Source organism: Monopterus albus, unplaced genomic scaffold, assembly GCF_001952655.1.
Source record: "Monopterus albus unplaced genomic scaffold, M_albus_1.0 scaffold67.1, whole genome shotgun sequence".
Classification (NCBI taxonomy): Eukaryota; Metazoa; Chordata; class Actinopteri; order Synbranchiformes; family Synbranchidae; genus Monopterus; species Monopterus albus.
In genome coordinates, this window is record NW_018127947.1 from 1,046,085 (window position 1) to 1,064,108 (window position 18,024).

Genomic DNA, 18,024 nt, shown 5'->3' on the forward strand with positions numbered 1-18,024 from the left:
TAGGGAAAGGCTTCTATCTCCATAATGTTCACTAAAAACTGTGAAAAGTATTAGACTGATGTTTGAATATCAAACAACAGGAACCCATTTAATATCTTATTCTGCTTTGAGGTTCTGCTTGTTAATGCCAGAGAGGAGCTTGGGGGAAGTGGGGGGGCCAGGCGACCTCAGCCTGTCAGTCATTCATCGGTGGGTGGAAGCCTTGTGTTTGGGGCCGCCGTCGTCGTCACATGGCAGATCCATGTCGTCCGAATCCAGACGGCCGTAGGATGTTGCTCGGCAACCTGAGATGCTGCGCATTCTGGGCCTGATGTGGTGGTCACCCTCCGCCTCGGGCTCCGGGGCCGGGTCCTCTGTCAGGGGGAAGCTGCGACGCTCCCATGGCGCTACCGTCTGAAAATGAGACAGCGTTCATTAGAACACATACTGCCGTCGAGTACCTGCAGCTCCATGAACAAAGAGGTAACTACCCAGTTTCAGACATTTTTCAAGGTTTTGGGCCTGTGGTAGAGCTTTTGTAGCCATTTTTCCAAACAGTCAGATAATCAAGAAATGTATCAGCAGGTAAAATGATAATGAATAACTAATCTCATACCTCTTTTTTTTTACCAACATGAACTAGCTGCTAGTTCTGAGCTGGTTTGGAGATGGTTCAAATAGTGAACCTGCTAAGAACTGGTGTGTTTTTCCACAGGCTTAAAGAGCCATGGAATTACGTCACTCTGCTTTCCCAGCAATGCTGGAGCCGTGCACAAGAACAACAATGACTGTGTCGCCTTTGTACTTTGTAGTGTTGCTCCTGGCTCTGAGCCTACACTGGCATCTAAACATGACTCGTCCAATGCATTTGTCATCATTTCTATGGATTAACGTTTGAGAGGAATTAACACTGAATGCAAGATGTTAGCCTTTAGCTAACAGTTCACTGCTGCTTCAGTTTCACATCAATGAGGCTCATGTTTTTCCTTTCAGTATTAAAAGTTAGGCAAGACTACACTACACTACACTTTCATGTTACACTTTTTTTTTTTTTTTTTTTTAACGGGGGAAACAAGAATACCCACAGTTCTAGACCAGCTGAGAGTTGGTGCCAAGTTGGAAGTTCTCTGGCTGTCAAAATACAAAGAAATGGTTCAAGATTTAGGACTGGCTCTGAACCAGCCCTAGAACTGCTTTGTACAAAAAGTGGTATCAGAAGTTCTACACTGAACTGCAGTGCCCGGTGCACATACCCGCTCTTCGAAGGTGAAGTCTGGCGTTGAGCACCGTGTGTCCTCGCTGGACAGCAATCGATGCGAGTCCCTGGAGCAGGGCGTGAGGGGGTTGGAGGTGGTGTCAGGGCTGGCGGGGCTCATGGGCGATGGCACGTGGCTGTAGTCGTGGAGCGTGGGGCAGTGGCCCGGGTCTGGGGACGCAGGCTGAGGGGTGGGAGGGTTGGTCCCGCACAGCAGCGGTGTGGTCCGCCCGTCAACAGATTTGTATGACCTGAGGGAGCAGACAAGCCTCAGTGAGACAGTGACAGCTAACATCACACACTAGAACATCATGGTGTGTTAACTGTGACAGACCTGCTGCCCCTCCTCTTAGCCGGAGCCAGGGCCATCCAAGTCCAGCGGGAACGCTCCTGGTCCTCATAGGGCTGATGGAGCTGGATAAAGGCTGCATCAGTCAGGTCCTCCACCTACACAATCACACACACGGTGACATCAGGAACATGTGCTCACTTTTAATCTATTAATCCACTGACAGAAAATTAATGCCACAAGTTTGATAACTGATTGTTTGGCTCATGTATCAAGCTAAACGACAACTTCAACACTTGTAGCAGCTGAAGTATGAAAGACATCAATGAAAGGATATTTATCAAGCACACAATTTCACTTCTATCACACTTCACAGTACAGAGCTGTACATAACAATAACTCAAATGATTAGGTGTTGAACTCAACTACTATGAGCCATGCTACTGTGGCTCGTGAGTAAACATTTTGCGGTGTGACATCACTCTGCCGTTTTCTTCTACAGCAGGAAACTGAATCTCTCTGGATGAACAACCTTTACAATTTTTAATAGAGAACATCTGCATTTTAACCGTTAGATGCTCAAAGTTTGAAAGGCTATTAAACTGCATCCACTGGAAAAGAGGCCTGCAGTTGCTAATCTGACCACTAGGTGTCACTCACTATTCATATATTTGTAGAGCTGATGTATTCTGTATCTTTGGTAAAATATCAATTGCTTTATACATGTGACACAATTTCAAATAGAACAGTAGGAACAGGCAGGTTGGTGCACTACTGATCACTACACCTAGGTCAGTGAGCACTCACATCCCGCTCGTTCTCCTCTTCAGTGATAGGTTGCGAGAAGATGTCCACAGATCTCCAACTACACAGACAGAACAACAACTGTGAGGACAGGAGGCAGCACTTCTAACATGTCCCAGTGATTTAGAGGAGGAAATGGTGGACAGTGCAGCCGAGCAGGCAGGTACTGTGTCAGCCCAAACATCTGGCTGGTCACAACCTGGCACCGTGCAGCAGATGTTACCTGGGTGTGAGGATCTCTTTGTACTGCAGCTTCTCCACTCTGGTGGTGGCTGCCACAGACATGGGGATCACAATGTTGTTGATGTCAAAAGAGCTTTCACCTCGCCTCCTCTTGATGGGCTGCTGTGGGGGGAGGGGCAACACACGTGGAAATGTAAGGATCAACAGAACAAAGGTGGGACTTCCTAACTGACCACGGCTGAGCAGAGTTCAGTCACTTATCCGTCCGTCTAGTTAAACTGCAACAGAGACTTCAATGTGAAAATACAATGGGAAGTTAAAGTCGCATCAGAACAATTAATTCTAGAAAATTATTGAATTTGGATGTTGACAAATGTTTTTACATTTGTGTTCCTGCTATGTCCACCAGAGCAAGGGCTTTCTACCAGGCTGCTAGTTTAAAAATAACTCCAGTCTCAGGCAATGTCACAACCATTAGCAGGCATCCTTTACATATTGATGCCTTGGTTAAACTTTGCTTAAGGAGTATTTCTCATATAAATCCTGTAGCAAAACTCAGCTGGTGTGCGGAGGACAAGCTTCAGCAGCTGGCCTCCTAGTGAGTCTGCTCACTGGTTTTGTTTCCTGATGCATCTCAGCTTCAGTGAAGCCAGTTTCTCCCTCTCACAGCACCACTCGCTGTATCATCATCATCTTGTAGGCTGCATTTTGGTCACAGGTTCTCTAACATTTTTAGTATTTCTTAGTAAGTTTGAATCTCCTATAACAGACCGGCCGTGCCTGAAATTCTACCTCAACAACTCGTATTAGTGTCTTAACAGGATCATCATCTGTCATGTGAATCTGAATCACGAGGTCCCAGTACATCATCAGACAAAGACGCAGTACAGCGTTTCCTTACTGGTGTGCTCGGGACGCTCTGGCCGCTGGGGCCCAGCGGTGTGGAGTTCTCTGAAGACGTGGACAGCTGCCGGGTGAGGGCGCTGTGAATGGACGAGTGCATGTTGGCCAGAGTCGCGCATGGGCTGCTCGAGTCCAGGAACAGTTTTGGGGAGGCTGAGGGCGGGACACAGACAAGATTTTCTTCAGTTGTGACAAACGGGCCTAACGATAAATGCTTTTCTCCTGCCTTCATTTCTAAACGACTCACTGTCAGTCCTGTCCAGCGAGTGCTCTCTTAATCTCTTGCGGCTGTAGTTCTTGTCATAGGGCCCTAGGGAGGTGGAGAGGGCCTGCAGCCGCTCAGCCTGGCACATGGACTGGCCCTCGAGCCGGGCTGTGTTAAGCACAGCACCGCTGCTGCTCACACTGCTGTCCTTCGTCCTTGGCTTCTCTGCACGGTTCTTATAGTGGCCCAGTCCTGCAACACCAGGAACAGTCCCATGTGAAGTTCAGCAAATGTTTAAAAAAATTTTTTTTTAAAAACACATGCAAGATCACAATTCACCCTCAACACACCAGTTATGAAAAGTATGTGTGTAACAACGCCAGCTACTGTAGACCGTCTCGGCTGTATCATCTGACTGTCTCTGCCCTGAGGCATCATGAAGTACAGCAATTAATGGGAAAAATGGCACTGTGAAACAGAAACTGGCCTGCAACAAATTGTTACTGAGAATGGGGAGAACACTTCATAATAATGAGCTGAGTTTTAAAACCTGATTGGCTCTTTTCACTATTTCATGGCTACACATTCTGTCTCAGTTCATTCCCATGGTTATTTCTCCATCTCTGTATTCATGTATTAACAGCCGTGTCTTTGCACTAAAACCTTTTATGCATGGCATTTAATTTGAGACACTTTTAGGACATGCGGCCAGCTTCTGAAGTGACGGTCTGTACTTACTGACTGCCATGAGTGAGTTTGTGAACTTGTGCTTCTCTTTGGATGAGGAAAGCTTGTGTTTGAGAGAGAGCTTTTTCAGTGGTTTGCTCCTCTCCAGTGACTTGCTCTGCCACTGGCTCTTCATCACCTCCTGCAGACGGAGGCCTATACAGACGTCTGGGGGAGGAATTAACGCAGAAGAATTAGGAGGTTGCACCAGCGGCAGCTGAGTACAGTGCTGCTCAAAGCTCCAGATTTGCCATCAGTAGTTCAACATTAGCGAATGATTATCTATGAGGAGGTAACCAAAGGTAACCTTCTATGAGCTTATGCCAATCTCACTGCTATGTTGCTCAGTTATTCTCCTGCTTAAGACATGCATGCCCTGCCAAAACATGTCAGACTCCTTAACAATTAGAAAACTGTCTTGATCTTTGGGAACCCTGAGTTATACTTCAATATTCTGAAATGTGACACCATCAGGACTGCTGTCAACACTTTTCAGGGGAACATGATCCCACTGCACATAGAGAAAACTGAGTGAACGACTAGAGATGTTCTCCAACATCTCTCTGCTGCCACTCCTTGTTTGTCTTCCCTTCTCGATGTAAAGCAGGAAGTAACTGTGTAAACTGAATGACTGACCATCAGGGAAGGAGAGGATGGAGTGGATGCCAAAATCCAGTCGTGACAGGCGCTCCAGGGTGGGCAGCTCATACTGAAGGTCCTCTCTGGGGGTGGGCCAGCCACCACACATCACACAGCTGGGGTTGACCCTGCAGTTACACTGGATACAGCTGCTTCTCTGGGCCTGGGAGCAGACAAAGGACTAAACTGTGTACAGCTGAAAATACTTGCAGTTCAACTTCTACATCACAACAGTTAAGTAAATATTACTCGGTGAAGAACAAATGGCTTCTAGAGGTTTCCTACAACTGAATGCACCTCAGGAGAAAACAGTTCCTTCTTTGAAGACTTCGGCATCATGATGACAGGACGTTGCATATTTCAGAAATGGTTCTAATATTAAACGTACCAGATGTATACAATTAGTTACGTTTCTGCCCTGCTGAAGACCTGGGTAGGTTTTATTATATGCCCAATTAAATAAAGGCTTTTTATCATGTTCCTTGCTCTACCTAAGAGTGCGTGAGGGTTATTTTTTTTCTATTTTTGTTTGGTTCAGCTTCAAGAGTTTTCTGGATTTATTGTTGGACTGTGAGCACAAGGCCTTTTTGCATTGACTAATATTAGTTCTATTTGGTACTGAACTACAGACTAATTTATAAACCAGATAGAACAATAGAGGGAAATTTACTTGAATCCAGCTTCAATTGTCCTGCAACTATAAATGAACAGTCGAACAGATCAAGGAAAAATGGTATCGTTCATTGTATTGTTAACTGTTCTGTTATTGTAAGAGTAACACAAAAATGACATTACCATAACTACACATAAGATGTTTGTTTTAAAGGACATAGATTTAATCTGTTTCAGTCTAAAATGACCCCCAGAATGTGTTGCTATGGAGAGGAAACACAAACAATGAGTCCATGTTTCTACTTTTATCAATTTCTCCTCTTTGTTTTTTGGCTCTGAAGGAAGCTGCCCTGGTTTTTCCATAAGCGAACCATCCCTTGTTTACTCATCTATTAGGATCCAAGGGAACTAATCATGATATTGTCTAAGAATAAAAGTCTGTCTTTGTGCTCTGTAGCCATGATAAGAGCTGATCCGCAGCGTCTCCCCACAGATCTCAGAGTCAGACCTATTTACACAAACATGTCCTCTCAGTTCTCCTTGACTTGATTTGCTGTATGTGTTGAATTTGTCCAAATTCTACACTGAATATTTAAGCATGCACAAGCCACTGAGCACCAAGACACTCACCTTGCCATTGAGGTTGGGCACGGTGTTGGGCTGAATGAGCCGCCGTCGTCGGCAGCTGACTAGCGGTCGTGTTCGCGCAGCCACACATGTGCTGTCATAGGCCGATGGCGGCTGGTGCTTGGTGTCTCCACTCTCTGCCATCCTGTCCCAAGGACAACCAATGTGGGGATTTGTAAATGAAATAGCAACAAGCATATTCTGGCCCAGAATATCTGCTTTTGTTGTGCAGTGTTTCTCTGTATCTGTTCCACCAACTCTGGTCAAGCAGCCACTGATGAGAAGCTAAATGCTAATAAAGGTAATTAATGACATTAGTAGCATGTATACATCCAAGTTGAAAACGGAAAACGCAATAAACCCCTGAGTTTTAATACTTTTCATTATATTAATAAGCCTTGTTTAGCAGTGAATTAATATCAGAACATTTAATGGTAAACAGGGTCATCTTCATTACTGATGACTGCAGATTTTCTCGATTGATGAGGTCTTTTGTAGAGAAAATGTCAAATTAATGAAAAACAGTCCAGAGTCCAGGATATTCGATGTACATTGGTATAAAACTGAAAGGAATACATATGAAAATGGCTCAAACGATGTGTCTATCAAAATAGTGCAGATTAATTTTCGTTTGAGTGACTCACAGCAAACACATTCAGTTACTAATCCTCATGTCTAAAGTGGTGGAACTAGTAAATTTGTGTTTGTTTGAAAAATAACCAAAACCTATTGCCAGTTACTTTTCTATCAATCAACTAAGTGACTAATAGTTGCAGCTCTAAGTAATATCAGCACTGGATAATTACAAATCCCCAAAACCTAGGAGCCTACACGGAGGTGATGATCATCGGCCGTACCTGCTGAGGACGCCATTAACTGGCTGTCCGTTTTGAGCTTTCCAAGGGCCGGACTCTGTGCTGCTGATGTGGGCGGTGCCTGTGTGCTCCAGCCGTTCTGAAGAGACATCCTGCTTCGACAGATAAGACAAAGACAGTGAGACTACACCTTGTGGTCATATTTCACTGATTCCATGCTTAGAAATTTTAACATTCATTATATTTATACAAAATATCTGATAAAACTGATTCTTTATGTTTCAGGCCGACAGCAAAGTTGCAAACCAGAGAAAGTGAAAACTGTTAGCGTGCAGTAGGCCAACAGTAAAACCACCCAGATTAGCAGCCACACATACAGTCGTACTGGTCTGTCAAACATTTAAACATTTTAAACAAACCCGGCGACGGGCTTGTCCTGTGAGCAACAATCAGGCATTTATTTGGATAAGAATGTTCAAGGACACAAAAGCACTTTTCTCTGATGAAAACAGTTCACATTTCCCTTCCCCATGATGCTTTGATTTACAAGAAAAATCAGGTTGAATGTTTCATTGATCATCAGGCACCTGTGAATTTACCTGCCAACATAACGTCCAAAGGCTGGTTCCTCCTCGTCATTATTGTTAGATAAATGTTTTTCACACTAGGTTAGCATATGCACAACATTTGGATGTTCTTTTCACAGAATATTTGCTGACCTAAAGTTACAGCTACACTAAATAGTTTCAGGTTCAGACACATTCTTAATGTCATTTATTACACATTATCTTGAGCTCTTTCAACTAGATCTTCTTGACAGTGGTCCAACCGTTTCTAAGCATTGCCATAATACATCACTAAATAAAAAAAGACAAGCAAACTCAGTCACTTTGCTGCAACCACCAAAAAAATCTCCACAAGATCCTGAGACCCAGAACTCAGTATGAGGGATTTGTATTAGTCTATGCTCTACTGTACATCACTGTGTTTGTATCTAGTTCAATGTAAAATCTAATAATAAGTTTTTAAAAAATCCCGTGAGACTTAAAGCGGGAATGCACGGCTGAAACTGTCTAAGACTTAAAGACTGTTTCCACCAACTTGTGCAGATTTTCAGTCCTTGACAAGTGTGAAGAAGCACACACACCTCATGGCAAAGTAAACCCTGAACAACATGCTGAGGTGCTGTCAGGTAACCACCGGCACATCTGGCGGTAGACAAGCCTGTAAATCCTGTGAGATCATGTTAACTCTCACGCGGCCTTGTACCAAAACAAATGTGAAGGCAAAAGGCTTATATTGTTCACATCTGTCCATGGTTTACACTTTAGTTTGTGCTGTAAATGATGAAAGAATAAAAAGGCATGAATTTTGGTACGATTGATGTCATCAATCTCCAATATCAGTCACAAACACACACAGGTTGTACGGGGAGTGGGGTGTTCTAAACTGAACTGAGTTCTATCTTATTTGTGATTCAGTAGACACTGTTGGCAATTAATATGCTTTGTTTATCAACTGTGTTATTGATTAGGGTATTTTAGCTGTTCACTGACTGGTAAAGAGGGCCCACAGACAAAGTGCCCCCAGTTATTAAGTGTGTCCCCACATTTAGTGACTAGTATGTAGCACAAAACACTGAAGACTCCAGTAAGAATGAAGGGCATCATTGAACTGCTGCAGAATCTGCTTTGAGGCACTGGACATGGAACTTGGCTTGCACTTTGAATATGGCCAGCTGTACAGGAAAACACACCCCTCTGCTTACCTGAGCATTTACAGGCTCATATTTCACCTCTGTCCCAGCTGCAGGCGCTGTGCTCGGGGCAACACCTCCCAGCTCCACCGAGCCCTACAGAATCAAAACGTGAGTGTTGCACTTCCAGCACAGAGATAAAATGAAGGAACACCAGTTAAATTACAACTGACAGACAAGTGTATGCTACACAGAGACCATGTAGTGTGAACCAGAAGACCACAGCAGCAGCCTTATCGTACAGAATCTGTTCTTGTGACTACTGATAGAAAAGCTGAATGTATTTCTGCACCAAAACCGACACATCGCAAACATCTGGCAAACCTAACACAAGAGTAAGGGACTGACCTTGCCAGCGCGGATATGTTTGTACATGTCAGTCTGCTGTCGGATACGGTACTCCAAGTCTGAGATGTGGGCCTGGAGCCAGTTCCAGTGGCTGATGATAGCGGCTCGCTCCACAGTGTAGCGGCTCTCTGCTCGCTTCCATCTGGGGAAGAAACAGGGTGTGAGCATAAGATTCTGGGTGAAATATGGCAAAAATATACCTTATATATTGTAAATGCAACTGCTAGTCAATGATGCTTATCGGCTTCTTACCATTTTAGATAACTGTTAACAGAATGTCTTTGGGTTATGGGCGACTGATTAGATAAAACAAGCCATCTGAAGATTGAATTTGACCATGACAGTTTTAATATTACATTTGTAGCTTGACATTTTATACTTACAAACCGAAAGAGAAAATAATCAGCAACTGACAATGAAAGTAAGTGTTAGTTGCAGCCCTAATTTTAAAGTGAATGTTTCCGCCAAAATAATTTTGTTCTAAGCAGTGTACAGACAAGTCTGGTGGATGTGTGGTTATGAATCACCCTATCAGATATAATACAATGAAACACTAAATCTGACCATTTAGAGCACATTAACTAGGGAGCCTCCGAGCATTTCCCCTGTCAGACTCCAGAGGTCAGTGAATTAGTACTGCACAAAGCTCCCAGCACTAGCAACTGCAGGCACTGTGTAAAAGCATTATATTCAAAAATATGATCAGTACACATAATTAGAGGGGGTGAAATATGAAAAGAGAGATTTCCATTTCACTGCTTTATTCCATGTCCAAGAATGAATGCCAGCTGAGAGCAGAGTACTCCATTTTACCAGTATGACACAGAATGGGCATTTCAAAGGCAGACATGAGAGGAAAATGTCTGCTCTTGCACCATACAGCAGCAACCACAGAGGGCGCCATTTCATCACAATACAGGCCTCAGTGACTGTGGCTGAATAAAAATAATGAGTCAGATTGCAGACAAAGATAGACCTTGATTTCCCCTCCCCACACCAGTTTCGTTGTTGTTTGTCCACCAGGATGGAGGAAGTCTACAAGGGCTGGTGCTGTGAGAGAGAGAAGAGATGGCAAGGGAAGGAAGATGGGAACATGCAAGGACTGGGAAGCTGTGGCAGCCTGGAGAGGAACAGACGGGCTTCAAAAGCAATCCACAGGCCAAAGGGTGCTGGAGCGGATGGGGCTGGGTTAAGGCATAGTGCAGCAGACACTGGGATAAACAATAATCCAACCAGAAACCATCTTATTGTGGGGCTGAGCGCAAAGAGTTTCTGTGGCTGACAGCGACATCAACCACCAATCAGTGCAACAAAAGCACTCTGATTTGTTCCTTTAGTCAGCTGTAACATTTAGACATCTATGGCTTATTCACTAAAGTACCAAGGACACTGCTGCAAACACAGCTGCTGTGCTTCCTGCTAGCACTTCCCATTACTGTTCTACATTGAATCCTGCTGTGCAAAGATAAACAAACAAACTGTTCGTACACACTGGGTAGTGAATGTTCACAAACACTGCAACCCTCCTGAACACGCCCGTGGCTGGTGCATTAGATCAAGGCACTGGAGATTCATTTTTTGTGGAAATTCACCTCAAAACAATACTGGTGGCCCAAAGTGTGACACACCATCTAGTGCAATGATTCACCAAGTGGTGGGTGGACAGCTGATGTACCAAAGGGTGGACAGGCCAGGTGTAAAGTCCCTCAGAGTGCACTGGAAGATGTGAAGCAGACACCTCAGCACTAGCCTGCTTACAGAGGCCACACAAAGAGGACACTGAGACCTGACCAGGAAAGGGTGGGAAATTAGGGCTGAACCAAATTAAAGCAGTTTCCCAGAACCCCAACTCTGCTCCTTAGGCTATATCAATAGGTCTGATGAGGGGTTGACAGGTCAGTTACAATGAATCAACAGCAGCTCCGTGAAAATACAGGAAGAACTAAAACTGCAGTTCAGTAAACAAACACAGTGAGACCATTAGGAGTCCAGTGATCTTAATCATGAAGGCAACATAGGAGCACGAGGAGGAGGCGGAGTTGCTGAGCAGATAGGAGGATCTTCATCCCCCCTCTAACTAGAACATATTTTCCTCCCCCTACTCTCATGCACAAAAGCACCAACGGTGATCACTGCAGCCGCTGTTTTCTGGCTATCAGCACATTCTCCACTCTGGTGCTTCCCTGGATGCAACACATAGATTTGACGTGCTGGGCACCCTGTACCATAGTAACTCTTCCAAAAACCAACAGGCCACCAGGCTGAGAGTCAGCCACTGAGTGGCCGACCAATCTACACTGGACATCTGCCTTCCACTGGAAATCGACCATGAACACACAGAACACGTGTGATGCCCCGTCATGCTAAGACCAGTTTCCTAATGGATGCTGACATTATTTATACTGTTCAGTCGATGCTTTTTATACTGTTACAAGTGAGTACAGTAGTAAACATCACCATCTCTGGTTAAATTTGAACATCTGTCTTTTTCTATGCTCCTCTACTCCATAGTGGGTAAATTCCAATTCCCTTGTTTGATCACCCCTTGTTTGACCTGGAAGCCGTTTCAGTCGAGTGAGGATCGAGGACATCCCAAAGCTCTTTTCCCTGCTCTGAGGAGCAAGGATGTTGGCTGGAGGATACACAAGAGCATCCTTTGCCAAGTATTTTATGGACTAGAAATTGTTTGGTGATTGGACACTTCAGATGAAGGACCGAAAGAAAAGACATCTCACATCTGTGTAAACAAGTTTCCTCAATTACCTTCTCCTCACATCTTTTGTGGGCAGGACTAAGAAGCAAGAAAAAGATGCAAGTGAGGGAAACATTGATACAAATAAGGCAAGGGTGGCCAATCCTGGTCCTCGAGTGCCGCTCCTCTGCTTGTTTTCCCAACAATCCCTGCCCTACCCACTGCTGATAACCTGGATCAAGTGGAAGATACCAATTGACTTTGTCTTTCCTTACACCATCTTCAACTAAGATGGTATCTGAATTAAGGAATTTACCCAGTGTGTTTGTTAATATAGCAGGGGTGCTACTTCCTTTCCATGTGAAAGGAGATTAACTTTGTATTTGAGTGTAGCTTATGTGAAGGTGTATAATTACACTGTAGACTTACTATGTACTTCCCAGGACACTGTAATTTGCTCTACCATTTTCTGCTCTTTTCATGACTCTGCACCATAAGCACATATTAATTAAAGCGTACACCTGTGGGTCTCCTGTGTGACAGTGGCATTGGTACTTAAACACAAGGGTTATGACATACACATTATACAGTACCCAACAAGATGGACCTGCCTGCACCACTGTTTGTTTAGCAGTGGTGTTTTACAAGGAACTATTTTACCCGGATGTTCTATTTCCAGTTATTAGATGAGCGAAGGTGAGACTCCCAAGGTTTGTAACATCATTCAAAATCAGCCTTAATTCATCTGTAAACAAGAGAGTTTACAATGCAAAGATCCAATTCAAAAACCAATTATAACTGTAAAAATCATGTCAGCTTAGCACCACAGTGTCGAACTTTTACAAATCAAGCATATGCCACGATGAATACAACAAAAGCAAAGAACTGAGGTCCAAGCCCAAATGACACCTTGCTGGCCAGCTCTGGATGTGAAAATTACGTCACCTGTGCTCTGCTGTCTCCACTAACACTTTGATGAACAAAAATAAAAAACAAGCTTTCATTTATCCCATTTCCTCACTTATATTTTAGGCTACTTCTGTTGTCAGTTGTGCCACTACTCTCAAATACTGCTGCTGCTGATTGAAGAAAGCATCTGAATTCACATATTTTGCTCAGGCTGTAAATCAAGAGGGTAATTGACTCAAAAATTGGCAAGCCATCTCTTCAAACCTTCCTGCTACAGCAGTTACTGCAATACTGCACACCCCAAAACATTCATTGTAGCCACTGTAGCCTACAGGAAAAACAAAAACAAAGAAAAGGTGTGATAGGGGCTACATTTTCTAAATGCAGAGTTATTGAACTGTCAAACATACCTCGTTTAAACTGAATTAATTTAGGTCTGATTTACACTAGCAGTGCACTGTGTAGCTACAAAAACCCAATTCTTTTATTAGGGCTAATGACAGATACTCAATATTAACTCCAGTCAAATGCAAATAAAAACACTTGATCGGGGTAGCTTGAACTAAGCCCACGTCTGATTTACACAAGGTAGTTATCTCAGTTATGTGCACAAGGTCATAATTAATAACCCCATCGTTTCCATACTTTGAGACACAAACACTTTGTACAATCATCTTCCAGGGAAACATGAACATGAGTCCAGGTTAAGCTGAACAAATGCTGCTTTTCCAGATGAAATAAGATAAAACCACTTTCCAATTATGCTTCACAGAGCCATCAGTCATGATTCATGCTCAGTAACAAGAACAAGGGAAATCAAAACCGCAGCTGTCATTTTAACATCCTTGTTCTCTCAAGTCAAGGATATTTAAAGCCATTAAAAGAGCTGAAAAATACCCCAACACTGAAACATTCTGGAGCCTGGAAATGGTCATATATTCAGGTTTGTTTTGACGTGTCAGGACGGCTGGCTGGAGTTTCCCAGGACAGCTGCTTAAACTCATCTTTTACAGGAAGAGACCGCTCAGGAGCCGAGCTGGTGAACGAGGCAGGCCAACAGGGTGTGGGGCAGGAAAAACTCGAGTGGGCAAATTCAGTCAGAGAGCTGCAGCAGTCATTACATAAAAGAGGGGGTTATGTAACAACAGTGGGTTCGTGTAGAGTAACCAGGGCCACGCTAAACACATCCAGATGTGTCAAACAGGACAGAAACCTTTACAAGTACTCACATATGTACATAAATACACACACAGAGAGCAATGAAAAGAGGGATAAAACATAACAGAGCTGCTCAGACTGCAGAGTAATGCTTAGCCATAAGCATGAAAGGCACGCTGTATTCTCAGCCAACCTAGTTACCCTAATTCACAAGCAGCAGGCAGACAGGCATTTCAGCTGTCTTACTGCATAAAGATCATACAAGCCTATATCATCCAGCTGTAATTTCATCATTGTGCACACAATAAGTCTGCAAACTATGGTAAATTTTGGTGCTGGTCAGACAAAATTTCAGACATTTTCACTCTTCAATCTATGAGCCATTATGTAAGATCTGAGATTTCCTGATGAGCATTATTGTTGCCTCAGAAACAAGAAACTGTGCCCACTCTATTCTCAACACAAGCTCTACAGAACATGCCTAAATAACTATGAATATCTAATTTACATGTAATTCTGTCTACTATCAAAGTCATTTTGCAGATACCACAGCGAGTATAAAAAAGGACTCGCACCCTGGTGGAGGCCACTGTGGATGCAACACACACACACACACACACTGGCTAGAGCAGCCCTGCAGCATAGGCATAGCAACAGATGTTGGCTGGCCCCCAGTCCTCTATGACACAGGAAACCACGTCTACAGTATGGACAGGGATGACAGGATTAGTTGTGAGCAATGCACTACATCTAAACAAGCAGCCAGAATAGGTTATTTTCCACACTGCTGTCAACTCAGCTGACGTTAAATAATTGAGGCACTGCTGCTTGAAGAAGACATTACATTGTCTGCAGTGTGGACTGGTGTAGTGCTATAAGCCATTAATTGGTAACTGAGACAAAACGACAGTTGTGAAAATGTGGCATTATATTATGGTTACACACACACACACACACACACACACACACACACACACACACACACACACACACCCTACTTCCTGGAAGACTAACATGTTCACAATGAGGTAAGGTTTCTCCTCTGCAGAGCTGGGTACTGAGAAGCAGTTTAGAACTTGCTGTAGGCTGGATGATTATACAACGTGCATAGACAGTTGCTTATGAAGGCATTACAAAAGGACAGTTTTAAATTTCCAAGGTAGCTCTCACTCGGAATCATTAGGCTTTTATGTGCTTCTACTTGGCAAACATTCACACACCAGTAAATAAATGATGGATGCATTTGTGACAGCAATACAAAAACCCAACTCCCAAATTTGACTTGTTCAAGAACCTCTGAGAAAATGAATATAGCTCTCCGAGACAGTTTTGCTCAAATTGCATAATAGTGCTGCATTGTGTAGCAGGAAATACAATTCTTATAAAGATGGCTGAACTAGCTGTCAATTGCTCTCAGGTCTGGGTTATTTTTAAGAATGAAACATGAAACTGGCTTTCGTAACAACTGGAGGGATGGTGACATATTGGCTTCAACAGGTTGTTAGGTGTAAAGTTTATAGTTATCAGTGATTTTTCCCTAGTCAACTAGATTCATTTTAAAAAGAATGCAAAGATTTGAGGCTTGTGTGGTGTTATAACCAAAGAACTTCTAGTAAAGGTCTATACATGATACTGTATTACAGTAGCTCATTTTTTCAACACAAATACAAGTGTGCTGCCCATCTCGTTAATCCGACAAATCCATATGGCAGCCTTACATTATATATCCTCAATTTAAATGGGTCGCAATTTATCTAATCCATGATATACAGCTGTCTTTTATTGATTTTCAAATGCTCAGAAATATGTTCCTTTCGCTGTTTTGCATTTAAATATAGATGTTAATGTGGCCGAAATCATCACTGAAATTCATGCCAGTTGTTTTTCTGACAGTTTAGGCTATATATACGAAGACATAAAAAAAAGAACAATTAGTTGAATAGTTGCACTGAAGAGCCAGCTGACGGTCGTTTACAATTCCACCCTGTAATGTAATAATAATAATAATAATAACGGAGGAGAATAAGGATCCACTGACGACAAAAAAAAAAAAAATAAAAAAATATAGAAAATGTCCATATATTTACAGAAACCTATTTTTACACACTGAGGACTTAGCTGTTCTTAAAAAAAATGACTATGTTTGCAAGAAAGTGTAGATGCTGCACAATAAAACCTTTAAAATGGTTGGTCACTGGAAAGCGGGGTCACGGTGAGTTGTGTTTGCTACAGTAGAAGGTTAACTGCAGCTCAGATTGAAGCAGATGAGAAAAAAATGTTTGCTACTTCAGGTTTTGCCTGGTTGTTTAAAGATATTAGAGGGTGCTTGGTCATGACTGAAGAAAGCAGTGATGCCTTTAATGAGCTAGGTGGGAGTCATGTGACCAGTGTATCAAGTTTGCTGCCTTAGTGCTACTGTTATAACTGATTAATATCTTAAGAATGTTATTTCAAGTATTGATATTTCCCATTGCTCTCATCATGACCCAAATGTAGCTGACCTAAAAACCTCAGTCACAATTACCAACAAATAAACCTGGTAAAAATCACTCTACATGCACATGTATGTATTCATATTTACTCATTGTGGAAAGCACCCACAACTTCCAAGGCTCTCCCTTTTCAAAACCCCTCTCCACAGTTGCCTCTTTCACTGTGACTTAAAAAAAGAAAAAGGAAATTAAATAATAATTACTCTAATAAAAAGCATGGATGCACATTCCATATAATATCACTGATCCAAGAAAGTCACTAAAAGAAAGTCACTATCAGCTTTTCCCATTGCCACATGTTGACATTTGGCACGTGTTTTTACGCCGGATGCCCTTCCTGACGCAACCCTGACTCGAACCCGGGCCACAGCGGCGAGAGCCGCCTTCATCACAAGCCTACCAGGGACAGCTGACATCACTGATACATTACTTATAATTAATTAACCGATTAACTGCTTCTGTGAAAACCTTTTGATTAAATTCAGACTTCATGGGTTGGGCTCAGTATCAGGATATGGAGCAAAATATTAAATTAAAAACTGTTTATCTTTAAGGCTGACTGAGGTGAACATGAATAACTGATGTTAATCTGACTGATTTTGTAGATCCCAAACAGCAAAGTCTCTCCTTACAGTAAACTGCTAGGATAGCCAAACCATTTGGTTGTCCCTGTGCTAAAATATGTAATTTTATGACTGAAAAATAAAACATCAACATTAAACATATTTAAAAAAAAATAAAAAATTTAACAGTACCGTAATTTCCGAACTATAAGCCGCACCGGACTATAAACCGTACCCTCTAAATGTAAGACGATAAAACATGTACATAGCCGCAGGTGTCCACGTTGTAACATGAGACACTTCGACAGCCAGATCGATCACCTGTAACTTGAAGTGGCATCATATGCATTTCGTCGTGTGTTGTCCACGATGACAAAAGTAGCGTCTTATAGTCCGGAAAGTACAGTACTGCAAAATTACTAACCACATATGAATTTAGCAACTCAAAAGATTTCATTTGCGGCATTTGTTTACAGAAAAAATTGACTATGACTTATCAATATAAGTCATATAAGAACAAATTGAGATTTTGAGGAGATGTAAGAAACTATATTACTCTAAAGTATTAGAGGATAATAAAAATAATATGAGAGGTACTTGGAATATATTAAATAAATTGATTAGAAACAGTTCCAGCAAGAGTAACTACCCTCAATATTTTATGGATAATGATACACCGGTTAATAGATTGGAGGATGTAGTAGATAAGTTTAATAGGTTCTTTGTGAATGTTGGTCCTGGTTTAGCAAGAAGCATTTGTACAGATGATACATCCGTCACTATAAATAATAATACAATCGAAAGGAACATGAGTTCTATGTTTTTGAAGCCCATAGTTGAAAAGGAAATTATAGAGATAGTGAATAAATGTGGTAACAAAACATCTAGTGATAGTGATGGCATCACTATGACAACTGTTAAATGGGTAATTGAGGGGATATGCAAACCATTAACCCATATTTTTAACATGTCATTTCGACTTGGTCAGTTCCCTAATAATATGAAAATAGCAAAGGTTATTCCACTGTATAAATCAGGTGATAAGCACAACCTCACAAATTATAGACCG

At 42.4% G+C, this 18,024-nt stretch overlaps 1 protein-coding gene across 1 annotated transcript in view; it reads right to left on the minus strand.

The window, feature by feature from the left end:
* Window positions 1-6: 6 nt before the first annotated feature.
* Window positions 7-18,024, minus strand: part of LOC109962710 (KAT8 regulatory NSL complex subunit 1) — a 21,855-nt gene continuing 3,837 nt past the window's right edge. The window contains exons 3-15 of the mRNA XM_020604645.1: window positions 9,142-9,283; window positions 8,806-8,889; window positions 7,080-7,189; window positions 6,226-6,367; window positions 4,981-5,146; window positions 4,357-4,512; window positions 3,661-3,870; window positions 3,412-3,566; window positions 2,551-2,672; window positions 2,331-2,388; window positions 1,569-1,681; window positions 1,233-1,485; window positions 7-393 (exon numbers count right to left, since the gene is read on the minus strand). Of these exons, the coding sequence (XP_020460301.1) occupies window positions 184-393; window positions 1,233-1,485; window positions 1,569-1,681; window positions 2,331-2,388; window positions 2,551-2,672; window positions 3,412-3,566; window positions 3,661-3,870; window positions 4,357-4,512; window positions 4,981-5,146; window positions 6,226-6,367; window positions 7,080-7,189; window positions 8,806-8,889; window positions 9,142-9,283 (1,921 nt within the window). The 3' untranslated portion in view covers window positions 7-183. The remainder of the gene's footprint in view (window positions 394-1,232; window positions 1,486-1,568; window positions 1,682-2,330; window positions 2,389-2,550; window positions 2,673-3,411; window positions 3,567-3,660; window positions 3,871-4,356; window positions 4,513-4,980; window positions 5,147-6,225; window positions 6,368-7,079; window positions 7,190-8,805; window positions 8,890-9,141; window positions 9,284-18,024) is intronic.